Source organism: Oncorhynchus gorbuscha, linkage group LG07 (assembly GCF_021184085.1).
Source record: "Oncorhynchus gorbuscha isolate QuinsamMale2020 ecotype Even-year linkage group LG07, OgorEven_v1.0, whole genome shotgun sequence".
Taxonomy (NCBI): Eukaryota; Metazoa; Chordata; class Actinopteri; order Salmoniformes; family Salmonidae; genus Oncorhynchus; species Oncorhynchus gorbuscha.
The window spans coordinates 73,999,804-74,018,055 of NC_060179.1; the positions used below are offsets into that span (position 1 = coordinate 73,999,804).

An 18,252-nucleotide genomic window follows, 5' to 3' on the forward strand; every position below is an offset into this window, starting at 1 on the left:
GGCGGTATCACAACCGGGTTAGGGTTAGGGTTTGGCCAGGGTAGGCCATCATTGTAAATAGTAATTTTTAACTGACTTGCCTAGTTAAATAAAGGTTAAATATATATTTTTTTAAATAGATGTGAACTTGTACGGTGCGACAGCGCAAATGAGCTTTGACAGCAGTTTCGTGCGCACTCGGTAGAGCGCCTATTCTTCATTGCGTGCGCGCTCATCTTAATGTTAGCGCTTCCTCTCTGCCAACGCGCGCGTTCCCGAGAGTGCTCGGTAGAAAATGGCGAGTCTGTGCAAGAGGCAGCAATGTACGATCGAGAGGCGAGGCTTTCGGCAGGATCTTGATTCGTGGCGGCATAAACTCATTCATTGTGTAGGTAAGGATGTTCACAAATGCACGCCGAAGCGACAGGCGGGTTTTCAGGTACCAAGTTCTGTAATAGTTCATTTCTTCGCTATTTACGTTGCGCAAATTCGGGCTGTGACCATCAGGGGCAACACAGAGCGACTTTTTGTTTTGTCTTCAACTGTTCTATTTCCTCTCGACAGTCACTGTTGAGCGCAATGTAATATTGTTTACATCGGAATGTAATTACACGGCTCTCTGTATTATACGTTTACTATTTATTAATTCATTTGTATCTATCTGTTATCTGTGTATTTGTGGTTTTATCTGTAGTTTATAATTTGTTTAAAGGGCACTGTTAGTTGTAGAGGGAGTGTCAAACCGAGCAGGAATGAATCCTCGACCAATGAGCGCAGATTCCGTTTCATTGAGATGCGCGCTCCCGCGTTATTTTACTGTATTTTGGTTGGGGGAGGGCGATGCTCGGGGGTCAACGAGCTTTCTTCCAAATCAGCTTTCGGTAGCGCGCATTGCTACAATGAGGAAGTAAGGTTCGACCCTCTGATAGGTTGGAATTTGCTCCTTGGAAACAAAGCCAGTCAGGCAGCACTTTTTGGCTCTACTAAATTATCATTTCCTGCATTGTTTGTCAACATTATGTGCATTCTACTCCGCTAGTCTGAAACTGACTTGCAACACCTCTTGATCAGTGTGTTCATGCTCCAATAAGTGGGATTAGTTGTTTTGGCATTGAATCAACCTTACCTGTAATTACCTACTAATCTGGGGTGTATTCATTATGCGGATTCTATTGCAAAACGTTTCTTTAACATTAGCAAACGGAAGGAAACTGGGAGGGGCCTGCATTTGTCCAAAATAAACTTGTTTTACTTGTTTGGACTAATGATTATACCTCGGGTTACTATTAGAATTCCCTAAACTTTGTGTGTTCATTCTGTGGAAATAACCAGGCCCAATTTATCAGTGACACTCACCTACTTACAGAAGGAGTTAAACATACTGGCCAAGGAATTGCAACAATTTGTACCTCTACTTGGGAAGTGGGTCAAATGTTTGTTTTTGTTTTGTTTCACTCTGCTGTTCTTGTACAGTGCATTTAGCCAAGCTGGAGTTATGCACGAAACGGGCTAAAATATTTAGAACATAATAACATGTGTATCTTTTAGTATGTAATGCTTTGGGGGGGAAATGCAGGTAGGTTACCTCTTCTGTTTAAAACAACAACATTTATCCTTGTTTATACACATGCTTACTGAAGACCACCCAGATCTCCGTTGTCTACTTAAAGCTTCAATATATAACTTTTTGGGCGACCTTTCCAAATTCATATAGAAATATTAGTTATAGATCTGTCATTCTCATTCAAATGAAGTCTAAGAAGCGGTTGGTCTGTTTTTATGTTTACTAGTTCTATGCTTCCTGTTAAGTTTAGTTTGTGTTTTTCTGTACACAACCAAAAATGTTGTATTTTCAGCTGATGGAAAATGTATTTCACAGCAGTTTAGATGGTACAATGATTCTCTTCACTGTACTTGCTTGTTTTGTCACACAAACTGAAATTAGGTGACCTATTCTAATTTTAGCAACCATAAAATGGTGGACCGATTTCTGTGTAGTGCATCTTTAATGCAGTGAAAAGGAAAGAGGAGGAGGGGGTGAAAGAGAAACCTAAACAAAGGTAAATCTCTCTGTCCATTGCTCCAGGCCAAGTCAGCCCCTATGGTCAGCCTTCCATCCTTGACTCACAACGTTCCTGTTGTTCCCCTGCTGCTATGCTACAGTATGGAGGCCTGGGGAGCAGACATCATAACATCCCCTATTATTACCTGAAGTCAAGACAACACAATGTTTTTGGTGGAGGAACAAGAGTAGCACCACCGCCCTGCTCAAACTGAAATGTACATTTTGTTCCTTGTTGTGTGTTTTCATGTGAAAACTAAAGTAATGCAGAGGAGAGTGATTGTCCAATAGAACAGCAGAACTATTATGTCTCTGTGTCCACCAGCCTCCGTATGCAAAGTGTGTCTTCACTGTACATGAATCCTCTGTCTTGTTTTGGCAATGTTTTGTATTCCAAATGGTTTGGAATAGCCTGACAAGAACCATGAATGCCAGTGAAACATGGAAGTCCAAAACAGATTCTATGGTGGAGAAAAAGTCAATTGGAGGGGGGGGTCATACCAATTTCAGATGGGAACTGAACTGACTTATTTTACTGCTGGGAGCGGGGTAACACATTGCTGTGAATTAGGCTAGATGTGGCACTCACTTAGGCTAGATGAAATCACTCTTCACTGCACCGCCCCAACCCAGAGCTGTAGTGGTCGAGGCAGGTAGCCTAGCTCTAAAATCCCACCAGTATTGGGTTGTAGCCTAGTTCTCTATCTCTGTGTTAATTTTGAGGGTTCTGGGTTATAGTGCAGTGCTTATTTTGTCTCTCCTTGTCACAGACCGGGTCAAAAGTTTTCCTCAAAGCAACAGTCTCGAAGTACCAACATGTAGCTTTCAGCTGAAGCCATGGCTAGTCCTAATTCTTTAGGATTCCCTTTTTGAAGAGGAGTGTATTATGGCTAGGGGCTTCAGGGCTAGGTGGAGAACCCCACCCTCCCTAAATAATAGTAGGGGAAACACTGTTGTGGCGTCTCCAAACAAAGTCATGGCTGGCGGTTAGAAACCTTTAGTGGATGTGCTTCTCTGAGCCTGTTCTGAGAGGTAGAGTAGCGTAGCTCCTACATCCTAATGACATTGGTTATTTTCTACAGGATCCCTTGGTGTGGCCCGGGCCTGTTATTACACATGGATTTGCTTAGACAAACAGTGCACAGGCTCTACATATTTACATGAGTGAAAATGTGTTCCATTTGACAGTAGATTATAGTTGACAACAGGGTTGAAAACCGTATAGCCGTTGTGTTTATCTTTGTCTTTAATACACACTGCTTATATCAGTACTTCATCCATAGTTATGTAGCCAAGTGCAATTGGCAGAATTCTTTCAGAATTCCATTTCTGGAACAGACAAAGCCTTCAGCACACATCCCTGCTAAAGCATTTTCTTAATGGAAGGCAGAATCCCCCTTTACCCACCAATCATTCTTATTAGAACAATTCTATTTCAAAGGAAAGGGAATGATGCACTTTGCATCTCTTTACAGGTAGCCTACATTGTATGTTGGGCTGTTTTGTATCATTTAGCACCGGGGGATTCAACCGGGGGTCCTCTAGGGATCTGCAAAAATCTATTTCCCCCAAAAAGTTACTCACTGGAGTATCTGACAGAGGCTTTGAAAAAGCAAATGTGAATTAGCTATCAGTTTGGCAAGTGCCTCTGTCTGCTGGTAAGCTTTTCTTGACTTGAACATTTTAGTTTTTGCCAACACATGGCTGACCTTTTGTTTAACTGCTCTGTTCTTAGTGAAAATGTGTTTGCCGTTTTCTAGCTAATAGGCGATATTAGAGTTTACACTTCCTCTTCCAATTTATAATGTGGGGAGTTTCATTATTTTGACCAAATTATTATCTCCCAAATGGATTCACTGGAATATTATTCAAATACATTTCATGAAAATAAATACAATTTAAAAAGACTCAGTGTAGGTTGTATGCATATTGGATACAGCCTCATGTCAGCATTGGTTTGGACATGAGGGAGGCGGCAGAACATGTAGCCAAACTTTGAGGAGACTTAATTACATAAATATAGGCTAAATGCCAGTCATGTTTGACAAATTATAATGAAGGGTAATTAATTTCCAAAGGCTTGATTCTGTCGACATACTAATACATGGCTTGTTTAGGTTAAATGGTTACAAGAAGGACAGTGCCTGTTGTCCGCCGCACATCACCCACCTTGAATCTGAGCAGGGGCCCTCAAGATTTTTGAAATTATTTAACCATGAACTTAATTGTTTAAAACATGGACATTTTGTCATTTTTATGAAGCATGTCTTACCTAGCCAAAAGTAGCCTAGCCAAAATACAACTAAATGTTGAGGGAATTATTTTTAGAAACACATAATGTCATTGAAACCAGCATTTTTCTCATTCTATTGGCTTTCAAACTAATATTATTGCATTGTCCAGCAGCCAAAGGTGTAATCCTAGTCATAATTAGTAACCCATGCTATAGGTGATGCATCTTTTTCTTCATTTTTAATGAATATGCGGGGCACTTTTTGAGAACTGTCTTTTCATACTTTATTGCATTATGGAACATTTGCATTAACAGGCATTTGCGCATTGTTGAGCTTATAATATGAAGAAATCCAACGTTATCAGCACTTGAAGGTAAGCGGGACAGTCCCAGAACTGACCCAGTCTGTTTTGAACCGTAGACAAAATAAAAGTCATCTTCCCAGGGAAGAAGAGACAACGGAAAACGCTCATTTTGAGCCCTGGAGGGAATTACTTTAGTATTTGGTTGTAATTGTAATGTTGCACTATTTTATAGGCTAGGAAGGGTGGCCAACCATCCTCCAGGAGAGCCTTGAAGGGGCAGTGGTGTATTTTGAGACAGGCTTTTATTTTGTAAAGTGGTTCCTTGCATCAGCCAACAATGATGTACATATCTTTAAAAAACATTTTTTGTATATACACACAAGTGAGTTGAGCATTTGTCAAAGAATCTGACCTACTTGTCCAAAGGACAAGTGGCCCCAAAAAAGGAAGTCAAGCCTTGATGTGAAAGCTATTTTCTAATGTACGTTGTTGGTCGCCGGTCTTCCAGGGAGGGGTCCCTGGGCAAAAAATGGTTGAAGACCCCTTTTATTTAGCACATCTATGTTTGGGATTACATTAATTATTTTTTTTCCTAGCATAGATTAAACCATGTCTTCTAATTGGTAGACTAATAATCTTGATTTGGTGCATAGCCTCATTGTAACGACCGTAGGCTATGCCATAGGTCAGGTAGTCTTTACAGAGCGATGCACCAAAATACCAACATACTTTATCACATGGCCTTTTAATTGGTTTTACATAGAGACGTACATATGCGCATAGGCTTTAGTCTCTGTAGGTTATTTTAAGAGCAGCATTACACTATTGGACTGTTAGGTCACATTAGGTTTAGGATGGATTAGTTGAGCGTGTATTTGTTTCCCCTCCCAGAATGCTGTAACCCTTGCCATTTTCAATACTAAGATATGTTGAATGTCCTGTAGAATTTGGCTGACCCCATTTAGTCGACTGGTCAATGGTTTGGTCGACTGGGATTTCTTTAGTCGAGCAATCACACATTTATTTTTCTTTGGCGCACAAGACACCTGTCTGATTGGCGTCTGTTTTAGCGGTGTAATCCATTGTAGAGGCCATGGGGATGGAACAGTCCACTGTAGGACGTGATACTTAAATTGTATATGATTATATTATGTAAAAATAATGCTGCAACAGTAATAAATCGTTATTTTATAACATGCGCTTTCTCCCACTTTGGATTCTGTTCGCTGTCCGCGGTTCTGAAATAGTATTCAGTACGCTGTAGAATTGACGACTTTCCATATGTTGCTATGTGCATAATAGCAAAGTTAAGCAGCATATTGGGATTGAGAACAATGCGGCGGAGACAGCAGAAACAGCCCTTGCCTTGCCTTAGCCTAATTGTCTAACAAAATTGACGAGAGCGGAAACCCCAACTTAATTGGGTCTAATCTGCAGAAATAAGACATCCTGCTTCTGTTGCCTGTTTGTTTTAATAGCCTACTGATTTTGTGTAATCTAACAGCACCTGTTTGTCACAAATAAAATGCACACAACTCTCGCTCCTATATCCTTTTTCTTGATCTCATTTTGATGAAATTATGATCATCACTATAAGAATAAGTAATGTCATTAGTAGGCTTAGTATAGAAGCCTTGTGTAACCACCGTCGAGCTGTAGGACTAAGAGAACATCCTGTTTAGTCTTAATACCCTAATTTAGGCCTATATTTCTATATTGAGATATATCTACATTGATTTCATTCATTCATGCTGTCACATAGCATACAAGACATTCACGATTTGAAATGCAATCAAGCATTTTAGTTTTAAAATTAAATAACCAAGGGAACTTTTAATATTTAGCCTAAACAGTAAATGAACCAGATTTCACAAATGCATGTGACTGTTTTTAATCTAATTTTTATTCTCATTGGAGCAGAGTACACTTATTTATTGAGAGTTCTTTACTGTTCCAAATGGTCAGAAAAAATAATATTGTAATCTTATAGTAACTGTTTGGCCCACATAATACTCATACAATGCTTGCTCCGATAAACCACCTTTTTCTTGATCTCTAGTAGTTTCTACAACTAAGTCAAATTTCTTCCACAGATCTATCTTTCCCTTTCCCTCCTGAGCAACCAGTAAACATTTGCCTGTTTTCAAGTTTTTTTTTCATGTCCTCTGCATCCATTTTGCTGTCGACATTGCTGTGATCGTAGTTTGTTATAACCAATTTGTTGATGTGATAGGCCGTATTGATCATATGCATGCAATGCTTATGTTTCCCGTAAAGAGAGCAAGGTTTGAGGGGAATATTTGTCCTAAACACATTTGGGATTTCTGGTAACAGAACTTTTCAGTCAAACAAGAAATAAACTATATGACTGAAATTAAGTTGCAGCTTTAGCACAGACAGCGGAACAAATACTTGCTTCACTATGGTGCTTTTTTGCTGCAGTAGGGTGGAGAGCGAGACAACGTGCGCTTGTCACACAGGAACTCCCAATCATTTATTTTGTGACCATCGGGCTCATTGACTATGTCTTAATTAGGGTTGCACATTTTGGGGAATATTCAGAGGTGGAAACTTTACGTGGGAATATATCCGAATTAACGGAAATATATGCAAATTAATATGAATGCAATTTAAATGTAGATATTTACTATATCAAATGGAGACAAAACATTAAACCTTTTTAACGTATCATAAGTAGACATAATTGCAAATTGATTAAATCCTTCCAATCGAAAAAAACAAACAATTCACTTACGAATTGAACTTTAATTGAGTTGGCTCGTCACATGGGATGATTTCATTGAACATCAAAAGAAAGGGAATATTGAATGATCCATCACATCTCCCAAAAACATTTTCAACATAGTTTCTAGACTATCATTTTACAGATGTACGGCTGTGGTTGTCTTCCTCTCAGGCTTCCATGTCTTCTCCCTGGACCTCAATGTCCACCTCTTAAACATCAGACTCTGAGGCCTCATCTTCACTGTCACTTTCCAACCATGATGAGGATGGCTCATTGTCAGGCTCAAAAAGCCTCAAATTTGCCCAGATGGCCACACATTTTTCAACCCTTGTATTGGTCAGCCTGTGTGCTTTGGTGTGTGTTCCCAAACATGGACCAGTTGCGCTCTGAGGTGGCTGATGTTGGTGGGGTTTGGAGGATGATGGAGGCAACAGGGGAAAGACTCTCAGATCCACAAAGTCTCTTCCACCAGGTGGCTGATGAGATATCTTGGCATGACTGCCATAATGCGTCGACATCCCAAATTCCTTGCTTGGAAGTGTACTTCGCCAGACTGCCAAGAACCTTGCCCTCATCCAGGCCAAGGTGCGAGACACGATAGTGATAACACCATAGGCCTTGTTGATCTCTGCACCAGACAGGATGCTCTTGCCAGCATACTTGGGGTCCAACATGTTCGCTGCGGCATGTTTGGGCTTCAGGCACAAGTCTTCATGCTTTTTATTTATTTCAGAACTGCAGTCTCCACTGCTTGGAGCGACAGTGAAGTGTGCAGGGCAGTATGGATTTCTTCTCTTACATCTGCAAGCAGTCTGAACATCAGACAGGATGGCATTGTCTCCATCAATCTGTGCAATGGCTACTGCTATAGGTTTCAGGCTGCTTACCACTCTCTCCCAAAATGCATCATCCAGGAGGATCCCCTTGACGGGGCTGTCCATATCGGCAGACTGTGATATGGCAATTTCTTGGAGAGACTCCTTCCCCTCCAGAAGACTGTCAAACATGATGACAACCACCCCAAGGGTTGTTGCTGGGCAGCTTCAATGTGGTGCTCTTTTTCTTTTCACTTTTCCTGATGAGGTAAATTGTTGCTGTAACTTGATCACCCTTCACATACCTTACCATTTCCTTGGCTCTCTTGTAGAGTGTATCCATTGTTTTCAGTGCCATGATGTCCTTGAGGAGCAGATTCAATGCATGAGCATCACAGCCAATGGGTGTGAGAGTAGGACACCTCCACTTTACTCTAAGCAGCCTTCATGTTCGCAGCATTGTCTGTCACCAGTGCAAATACCTTCTGTGGTCCAAGGTCATTGATGACTGCCTTCAGCCCATCTGCAATGTAGAGTCCGGTGTGTCTGTTGTCCCTTGTCTGTGTTCTTGCAGAATAATGGTTGAGGGGTGGAGATGATGTAGTTAGTTCCTTGCATACGAACAATTGACCACCATCAGAGATGATTGCAATACAGTCTGCTTTCTCTATGATTTGCTTGACCTTCACTTGAACTCTGAACTCTGCATCCAGAAAATTAGTAGACAAAGCATGTCTGGTTGGAGGGGTGTATGCTGGGTGAAGAACATTCAGAAATCTCTTCCAATACACATTTCCTGTGAGCATCAGAGGTGAACCAGTTGCATACACCGCTCGAGCAAGACATTCATCAGCATTTCTCTGACTACGTTCCTCCATTGAGTCAAAACAACTTCTGATTCCAGGAGGACCATGAGCTGTTGCTATTGATAAAGTGTCTGATTCATCTTTTTCACCTCGAATAGAAGTAGAGTGACCTTTGTCAGAGGTTGCTTGTTGGGAACGCTGAGGGAACTTTATGCACATGGCCAGAGGATTCTGCATCTTTGTTGCATTTTTCACATGATTTGGCTCAATATTTGCAAATATAGACATCTTTTCCTTCTCCATTAGCTGCAGTGAAACGTCTCTACACATCAGATAGTGCCCGTGCCATATTCCTGTAAATATTAGACAAGAATACAGCCCAAATACAATTCCATATACAGAAAAATAGTTAAGCAGTTAGATTGAACAACTCCTTTGTAAGAAGTGTTTTTGAAATGTATTTAATGTATGGAAATGAGTGAATTAGCACTCCTCAGTTAGCAGGCTCAAGCAAGCTGAAACTCATATGGTAGCAAAAACGAACTAGCAGAAATTATTTTCACACACTTAGGCTGCTATTTACTAGTTAATCATGAATGTCATATATTCACCCCACCCAGTATTGTAATCAAAACTTACCATAAAGCATGTAGTCCTTGGCTCAGACAGTGTAATGGTGTGGGCTCAATAGCATCTCATTAGTGTGCAAGATCTTGAGAATCAGCTGTACATGTGATGGAATAATGCACTCTACATGCAGAGGGTTGCAATTCCATTGAATTGGGGAAAGTTTAACCAAAATATGCCACAAGACCTAGAATTGCCTTACGTGTATCCCAGAAAAAAATTAACTGTTATAAGCTAACTTTTTTTGATGACTTTAAGCAATATTCCTGGGCTTAACTTCCCATGGAAAAGTTCCTGAAAAAAATCAGGACATTTACAGAAACGTTTCCGACCCTTTGCAACCCTAGTCTTTATTATTTTATCAAATAGTGTGCTTAAAGCATCAGACAAGCTCAGTGCATGTGCAGTGGATTTTATTCAAACACATAGGGTGTGTTTGTCTGTATATAGAAAAATACTGTCAACCAATTTTGTCTGACATCCCTAATAAATATGAATGTTTAGGCTAATACATGTGTATTAGCTACATGATTAGGCTGTTTTCGGGTCAGAGAAATATATCATAGGCTAGCCCTGTGTACTTGGCTATAGTCTGCTCTGATTCTGATGCATTTACCCTTGCTCTAGCATTTCCTTTGACTGTGCAGTGGAGGCTCCTCAGAGGAAGGTGAGGGCCATCCTCCTCAGTGAATTTCTTAATTAAAATAGTAAAACATTTAAAAAAGGGATCCTATTTAGATAAAAAAAACTATACTAAATATAATCACGTCACCAAATTACTGATTAAAACACACTTTTGCACAGAATCTCTACAGTAGCCTCAACAGCACTCTGTAGGGTAGCACCATGGTGTCGTCAGAGGACAGCTAGCATCCGTCGTCCTCTGGGGTACATTGACTTCAAAACAAAACATAAAAGGCTCATGTTTCTCACCCCCTTCCATAGACTTGCACAGTAATTATGACAACTTCCAGAGGACGTCCTCCAGCCTCTTGCCGCATGGACTGACATGTTGTCACCCAATTAAAGGATCAGGTAATCTAGTACTGAAAGCATAAACTACAGCTAGCTAACTAGCTAGCACTGCAGTGCACAACATGGTGAGTAGTTGCCTCAAAGAGAGAGAGAGAAACAATAATTTTGAACAAATTAATTTCTTCCAAAATGAAGAAGAAAGAGAATTTGTATTTCTTTCAGTTTCATTTACTTAGCTAGAAAATGCAGCTAGCTAGTTTGTCCTATTTAAACACTCTGCTCAAACACAGATTGCAATGTTAGTTTGCTGGCCATGACTTTCCAACACGGCACTGTAACTCTTCCAAGTCAGAGTAAGCTTTTGTTACTACTAATTTATTGCCACCAGGCCCGTCGGTGTAACTTCTTACTGACTGTACACTAACGTTACTGCATGATTGTAGCGGGTTTACTTAAGCAATAAGGCCCGATGAGATGAAATGTATGTCCAATATACAACAGCTGATGTTATGCGCGACGCCACGCCGAGTGCCTGGATACGGGACCTTGGCCGTGGTATATTCGCCATATACCACAAACCCCAAAGGTGACTTATTGATGTTATAAACTGGTTACCAATGTAATTAGAGCAGTAAAACTAAATGTTTTGTCATACCTGTGGTATACCGTCTGATATACCATGACTTTCAGCCAATCAGAATTCAGGGCTCAAACCACCCAGGTTATAATAATGCATTAGTTCTATTAGCTATGTTCACTATGACGTTACTTTAGCTGATATGGTGACACCGATGTAGGCTGTGTGTAGCAGTGATATGGTTTAGCTTGGAAAGTTTTTTTCAGCTTGTCACATACAGCTGATGTATTGTGTCTTGAAGTACACAATCGAAGGGAAGAGAAGGAATACAATGTGGCTGTTATTGAATGTCAATGTCTGTCACCTCATCATTTGATTTTCGACCTGTGTGCACCTACGCTGTAAAACTTTCATTCATAGGCTAGGTCGTAGCAACCTCATGAAAGTTTGAGTATCGTAGTAGCTTAAACCTATTGACGTTACAATGAACTGGGTGAATGGAATATGAATGACTGTCTTCCAACATGCTGTAATAGAAATAAGACAATGCTCATGAAGGGAAGCGACACTGACCACTGGTGGTGTGTGTGTGTGTGTGTGTGTGTGTGTGTGTGTGTGTGTGTGTGTGTGTGTGTGTGTGTGTGTGTGTGTGTGTGTGTGTGTGTGTGTGTGTGTGTGCAAGATCAGCCTCACTGCTACATGTGATCATATGATGACGCTTACATCATATTATAAACATGCACTTCTGTTTAAGCCTTAAAATACCTTTAAACTGATTTATTGTTGTGATGACCGGCCTCAGACCCTAACTTGTGTTTTAGTTATGCTGATTCCTTTCTGTGGATCTAGGCTGAAGGAGAGACACTCCCCGATTAGGGGAGATCACCGCTGTGATGCTCCCTGTGAAGGCTGCTTAGAGGAGACTAAATGTCAGCCATAACCCTATACTGTCTGGAGTAGAGAACAGTGATTGGGAGAGAGGGAGCATGGCCCCTAACAGGGAGGAGAGGAAGTACCTTGATGATGAAATGTTTGCATACTATTAACATTTGGAGAGAGAGAGAGACGTAACAACGTCATGCACTGAGGCACATTTTTTTCCAGCTCAAACTGGGGTGTAAGAAGGTCTTAGAACCTTAATATCACTGCTTCGAAATTGAGTTTTGAAGTAGGCTAGGGAGCGTGCCCTCAAAGTCCCTTATTTGTCTTTAATGAATAGGATTTTGATTCACATAGGCTACTGAATCAATTGACTTAAAATAGAAGTGACTCTAGTCCTGCTATAGCTGCTATTGTGTCAGATATGTAGGCTGTTTTCTTTTGATGAGTCCGTCATCTCTATTCACTCTTCCCCCCCATCATAAACGTCAGAGCTGACCCGGTGCATGTGCTCACACTCACAGGAATATAACGGTCCAGTATCATCAGTCGGATTTGATTTTCCTGTCAACTCAGCAAGAAGCTCTCAAACGTCCTTATCTACATACATACATACATACATACATACATACATACATACATACATACATGCTCATCATGCAACATGCATGCCATGCATATCTACATACATACATACATACATACATACATACATACATACATACATACATACATACATACATACATACATACATACATACATACATACATACATACATACATACATACATACATACATACATACATACATACATACATACATACATACATACATACATACATACATACATACATACATACATACATACATACATACATACATACATACAGTTGAAGTCGGAATTTTACATACACTTAGTCATTAACTCGTTTTTCAATCACTCCACAAATTTCTTGTTGGCAAACTATAGTTTTGACAAGTCGGTTAGGACATCTATTTTGTGCATGACAAGTAATTTTTCCAACAATTGTTTACAGACAGATTATTTCACTTCTAATTCACTGTATCACAATTCCACTGGGTCAGAAGTGTACATACACTAAGTGGACTGTGCCTTTTACACAGCTTGGAAAATTCCAGAAAATGATGTCATGGCTTTAGAAGCTTCTGATAGGCTAATTGACATAATTTGAGTCATAATTTGAGTGAATCTGTAGACCGCCACAAGTCTGGTTTATCCTTGGGCGCAATTTCCAAATGCCTGAAGGTACCACGTTCATTGGTACAAACAATAGTACGCAAGTATAAACACCATGGGACCACGTAGCTGTCAGATCCCCGGGACCACCCATACGTAGAATGTATGCACACATGACTGTAAGTCGCTTTGGATAAAAGCGTCTGCTAAATGGCATATATTATTATTATTATTATACCGCTCAGGAAGGAGACGTGTTCTGTCTCCTAGAGATGAACGTACTTGGGTGGGAAAAGTGCACATCAATCTCAGAACAACAGCAAAGGACCTTGTGAAGATGCTTAAGGAAACCGGTATAAAAGTATCTATATCCACAGGAAAACGAGTCCTATATCGACAACCTGAAAGGGCTCGGTAAGGAAGAAGCCACTGCTCCAAAACCACCATTAAAAAAAAGTCAGACTACGGTTTGCAACTGCACATGGGGACAAATATCGTTCTTTTTGAAGAAATGTCCTCTGGTCTGATGAAACAAAAATAGAACTGTTTGGCCATAATGACCATTGTTATATTTGGAGGAAAAGCGGGAGGCTTGCAAGCTGAAGAACACCATCCCATCCACGAAGCACGAGGGTGGCAGCATCATGTTGTGGGGGTGTTTTGCTGCAGGAGGGACTGGTGCACTTGTTCTTATAGGCACTTTAGTTTTGTCAGTGTAACAGTATAGCTTCTGTCCCTCTCCTCGCTCCTCCCTGGGCTCGAACCAGAAACACAACAACGACAGCCACCCCCGAAGCAGCGTTACCCATGCAGAGCAAGGGAAACAACCACAGGCTCCGAGCGAGTGACTTTTGAAAAGTTATTAGCGCGCTCTAACTAGCCAGCCATTTCACTTCGGTTACACCAGCCTCATCTCGGGAGTTGATAGACTTGAAGTCATAAACAGCGCAATGCTCGACTCACAACGAAGAGCTGCTGGCAAAACGCACGAAAGTGCTGTTTGAATGAATGTTTCCGCGCCTGCTTCTGCCTACCACCGCTCAGTCAGATACTTGTATGCTCAGTCAGATTATATGCAACACAGGACACGCTAGATAATATGTAGTAATATCATCAACCATGTGTAGTTGACTAGTGATTATGATTGTTTTTTTATAAGATAAGTTTAATGCTGGCTAGCAACTTACCTTGGCTTACTGCATTCGCATAACAGGCAGTCTCCTAGTGGAGTGCAACAAGAGGCAGGTCGTTATTGCGTTGGACTAGTTAACTGTAAGGTTGCAAGATTGGATCCCCTGTGCTGACAAGGTGAAAATCTGTCGTTCTGCCTCTGAAAGAGGCAGTTAACCCACCGTTCCTAGGCCGTCATCGAAAATAAGAATGTGTTCTTAACTGACTTGCCTAGTTAAATAAAGGTGTAAAAAATAAAATTAAAAAACTGCAAAGTCGGCGTCCAGAAATACCGATTTCCGATTGTTATGAAAACTTGAAATCGACCCTAATTAATCGGCCATTCCGATTTAATCGGTCGACCTCTTCTTTCACTACTTATCTGATGAATATGTAACTGTAGGCATAATGTTCAGAACCCTAGTCTTATCAACACTGTATGTCTTTCATTAGGCTTCATGCCCAAAGTAGTTGATAGCATGCTATACCGTGACAGCCTGTATATCTTGTCCATTTTAAGATCACTTAACCAGTATTATACTTTCTGTATTAGTAGTTAGCTCACAGTAGTGGTCCAGTCATTTAGATTAGGATCAAGTTGCTCCCATGACACTCATCCAAGGTCAGATTCTAGGTTTCCCTTAAATAGTTAAGATTAAGATTTGGGGATGTTAAACTGATCCTAGAGCTGTACCTAAGGGGAATTACTACCCAGAGCTTTACTAAAATGGGATTTCAGGAGTTAAGTGCTTCTGGGAGGGGAGAGGGTGTTGCTCCAAATCTCTTCTTCATCCTCAGCCCTGATTGGTTGGAGATATAGGTAGGAGAATGGAGATTGAGTGGTGAACTCAGTGTAGCTGCATGGTAACAACAGACAGTTGTACTGCAGCTGGTTCCTCATAGTAGAAAGAAGCTTAACTGTTTTCATACAGTCCTACAGTATAGCTTATATGAGGAGCTCATATAACATTTAGTTCGACTACGTGGTCTTTTACACATAACCGCCTTTTGGGATGTAGGAGAGGTGGTCTCAGTTCAGATGCTCTTGAAGGAAAGCTCCACCCAAAAACTATTTTGCTCTTTGTTTCATCAGTCCATTGTTGATATAGTCGCAGCATGTTTTGCACGTCAACAATCCTGTTTTCAAGCTGTATGACTTTCTAGATACAGGCGGTATGATGTGATGTATTTTGCATCATATCGGCTGTGTTTTTGAAAGTTCTATATCTTGAAAACTTGAACACTGACATGCAAAACATGTTGTGACTATATCAACAATGGACTGATGAAACAGAGTAAAATAGTTTTGGGGTGTAAATGTGCTGTAGTTTGCACGATACTACATGTAGAGTCTGTTTGTGACAGCAGTCTGACATCCCCCAGCGGGGTGGTCCCCAAAACGCATTACCCCGAATGAATGGCAGATCACCATTTTTTGTGTGTGTGTGTGTGTGGTCCGTTACGAAACACGACACTGGAGACGGGGCACAAAGCCAATGGAAATGGAAGGTTCCAGTGTTTTTGTTTGTTTAAAAAAAAAATGTAATGGTAGGGCAACTTTCTTTGTTATACTCTGATACTAGCCTGAATCTTTTCACGATTGGCCTTAATAGATTTTTCTCTCTCATTAGTTTAGTAGTGTAGCCAAGCCTAATGGTTATTGAATCATTAAGTCTTTGTTCCACACTTCTTTACCTTGCACCTTGTTACTGCCATGGCTATAGGCTAGCGCCAGAAGCATATCTCTACTCTGTAGGCCTATTCTTCTCTACATTCTGTCGGCCTATATACAGTGGGGCAAAAAAGTATTCAGTCAGCCACCAATTGTGCAAGTTTTCCCACTTAAAAAGACGAGAGGCCTGTAATTTTCATCATACACTTCAACTATGACAGACAAAATGAGAGAAAAAAAAAATCACATTGTAGGATTTTTTTATTAATTTATTTGCAAATTATGGTGGAAAATAAGTATTTGGTCACCTACAAACAAGCAAGATTTCTGGCTCTCACAGACCTGTAAACTTCTTCTTTAAGAGGCTCCTCTGTCCTCCACTCGTTACCTGTATTAACGGCACCTGTTTTGAACTTGTTATCAGTATAAAAGACACCTGTCCACAACCTCAAACAGTCACACTCCAAACTCTACTATGGCCAAGACCAAAGAGCTGTCAAAGGACACCAGAAACAAAATTGTAGACCTGCACCAGGCTGGGAAGACTGAATCTGCAATAGGTAAGCAGCTTGGTTTGAAGAAATCAACTGTGGGAGCAATTATTAGGAAATGGATGACGTACAAGACCACTGATAATCTCCCTCGATCTGGGGCTCCACGCAAGATCTCACCCCGTGTGGTCAAAATGATCACAAGAACGGTGAGCAAAAATCCCAGAACCACACGGGGGGACCTAGTGAATGATCAGAGAGCTGGGACCAAAGTAACAAAGCCTACCATCAGTAACACACTACACTGCCAGGGACCAAAATCCTGCAGTGCTAGATGTGTCCCCTTGCTTAAGCCAGTACATGTCCAGGCCCATCTGAAGTTTGCTAGAGAGCATTTGGATGACCCAGAAGAAGATTGGGAGAATGTCATATGGTCAGATGAAACCAAAATATAACTTTTTGGTAAAAACTCAACTCGTCGTATTTGGAGGACAACGAATGCTGAGTTGCATCCAAAGAACACCATACTTACTGTGAAGCATGGGGGTGGAAACATCATGCTTTGGGGCTGTTTTCTGCAAAGGGACCAGGATGACTGATCCGTGTAAAGGAAATAATGAATGGGGCCGTGTATCGTGAGATTTTGAGTGAAAACCACCTTCCATCAGCAAGAGCATTGAAGATGAACGTGGCAGGGTCTTTCAGCATGACAATGATCCCAAACACACCGCCCGGGCAACGAAGGAGTGGCTTTGTAAGAAACATTTCAAGGTCCTGCAGTGGCCTAGCCAGTCTCCAGATCTCAACCCCATAGAACATTTTTGGAGGGAGTTGAAGTCTGTGTTGCCCAGCAACAGCCCCAAAACATCACTGCTCTAGAGGAGATCTGCATGGAGGAATGGGCCAAAATACCAGCAACAGTGTGTGAAAACCTTGTTAAGACTTACAGAAAACGTTTGACCTCTGTCATTGCCAAAAAAGGGTATATAACAAAGTATTGAGAAACTTTTGTCTGTCATAGTTGAAGTGTACCTATGATAAATTACAGGCCTCATCTTTTTAAGTGGGAGAACTTGCACAATTGGTGGCTGACTAAATACTTTTTTGCCCCACTGTATCTGCTTATCCACAGCAGCCTCATTCATTTCTTCAATCATTGAATGGGTTAGGCCTAGAGGTTTCAGGTGGTCAAAGTCCCAACTCACATGTCACTGGTTTACTGCTTCCTTCCTATATTGGCTAGCATGCTTTTTGATAGCTCACTGCTAGTGGTGTGTTTTGATGGTGAGATAGTAGGCAATTTTTTTTCTCCACGTGTTTTTGTTGCATTCAGCACCACCACACCCACACCCAATACTGAATGTTCAATGAGTTAGTCTATTTTTGTGTAGAGTAGGAGAGTCAATCATTTTTGCCCTGGGAGCCGCACGAGGTCCCGAGGGCCGCACTGAAAACGTGTTATTTGCTTGCTGTCAAAATGAGCAAAAACTAGTCCTCTATCATTTTATTTTTCTATGTTCGATGCTCCCTGACTGTCTAGCTTTCATTTGGGTGATTTATTAGCGCGCAGGACACAGTAAAGAAACTGTATGAATGCAGGTCTATTATCATTTATACACTTTCCATTTGGTCTTAGTAATTAACAAATATGTTGAAGTTTATTTTTTTACCTTTACTACCACCTCACGGGCCAGGCTGTATGTTTGATTATTTGGT

The 18,252-nt window shown here is 40.9% G+C and overlaps 1 protein-coding gene across 1 annotated transcript in view; it reads left to right on the forward strand.

Moving 5' to 3' along the window:
- The first annotated feature begins 249 nt into the window (after positions 1-249).
- LOC124039044 (mediator of DNA damage checkpoint protein 1-like) overlaps positions 250-18,252 on the forward strand; it is a 67,937-nt gene continuing 49,934 nt past the window's right edge. Inside the window, exon 1 of the mRNA XM_046354925.1 lies at positions 250-371. Coding sequence (XP_046210881.1) covers positions 275-371 — 97 coding nt within the window. The 5' untranslated portion in view covers positions 250-274. The remainder of the gene's footprint in view (positions 372-18,252) is intronic.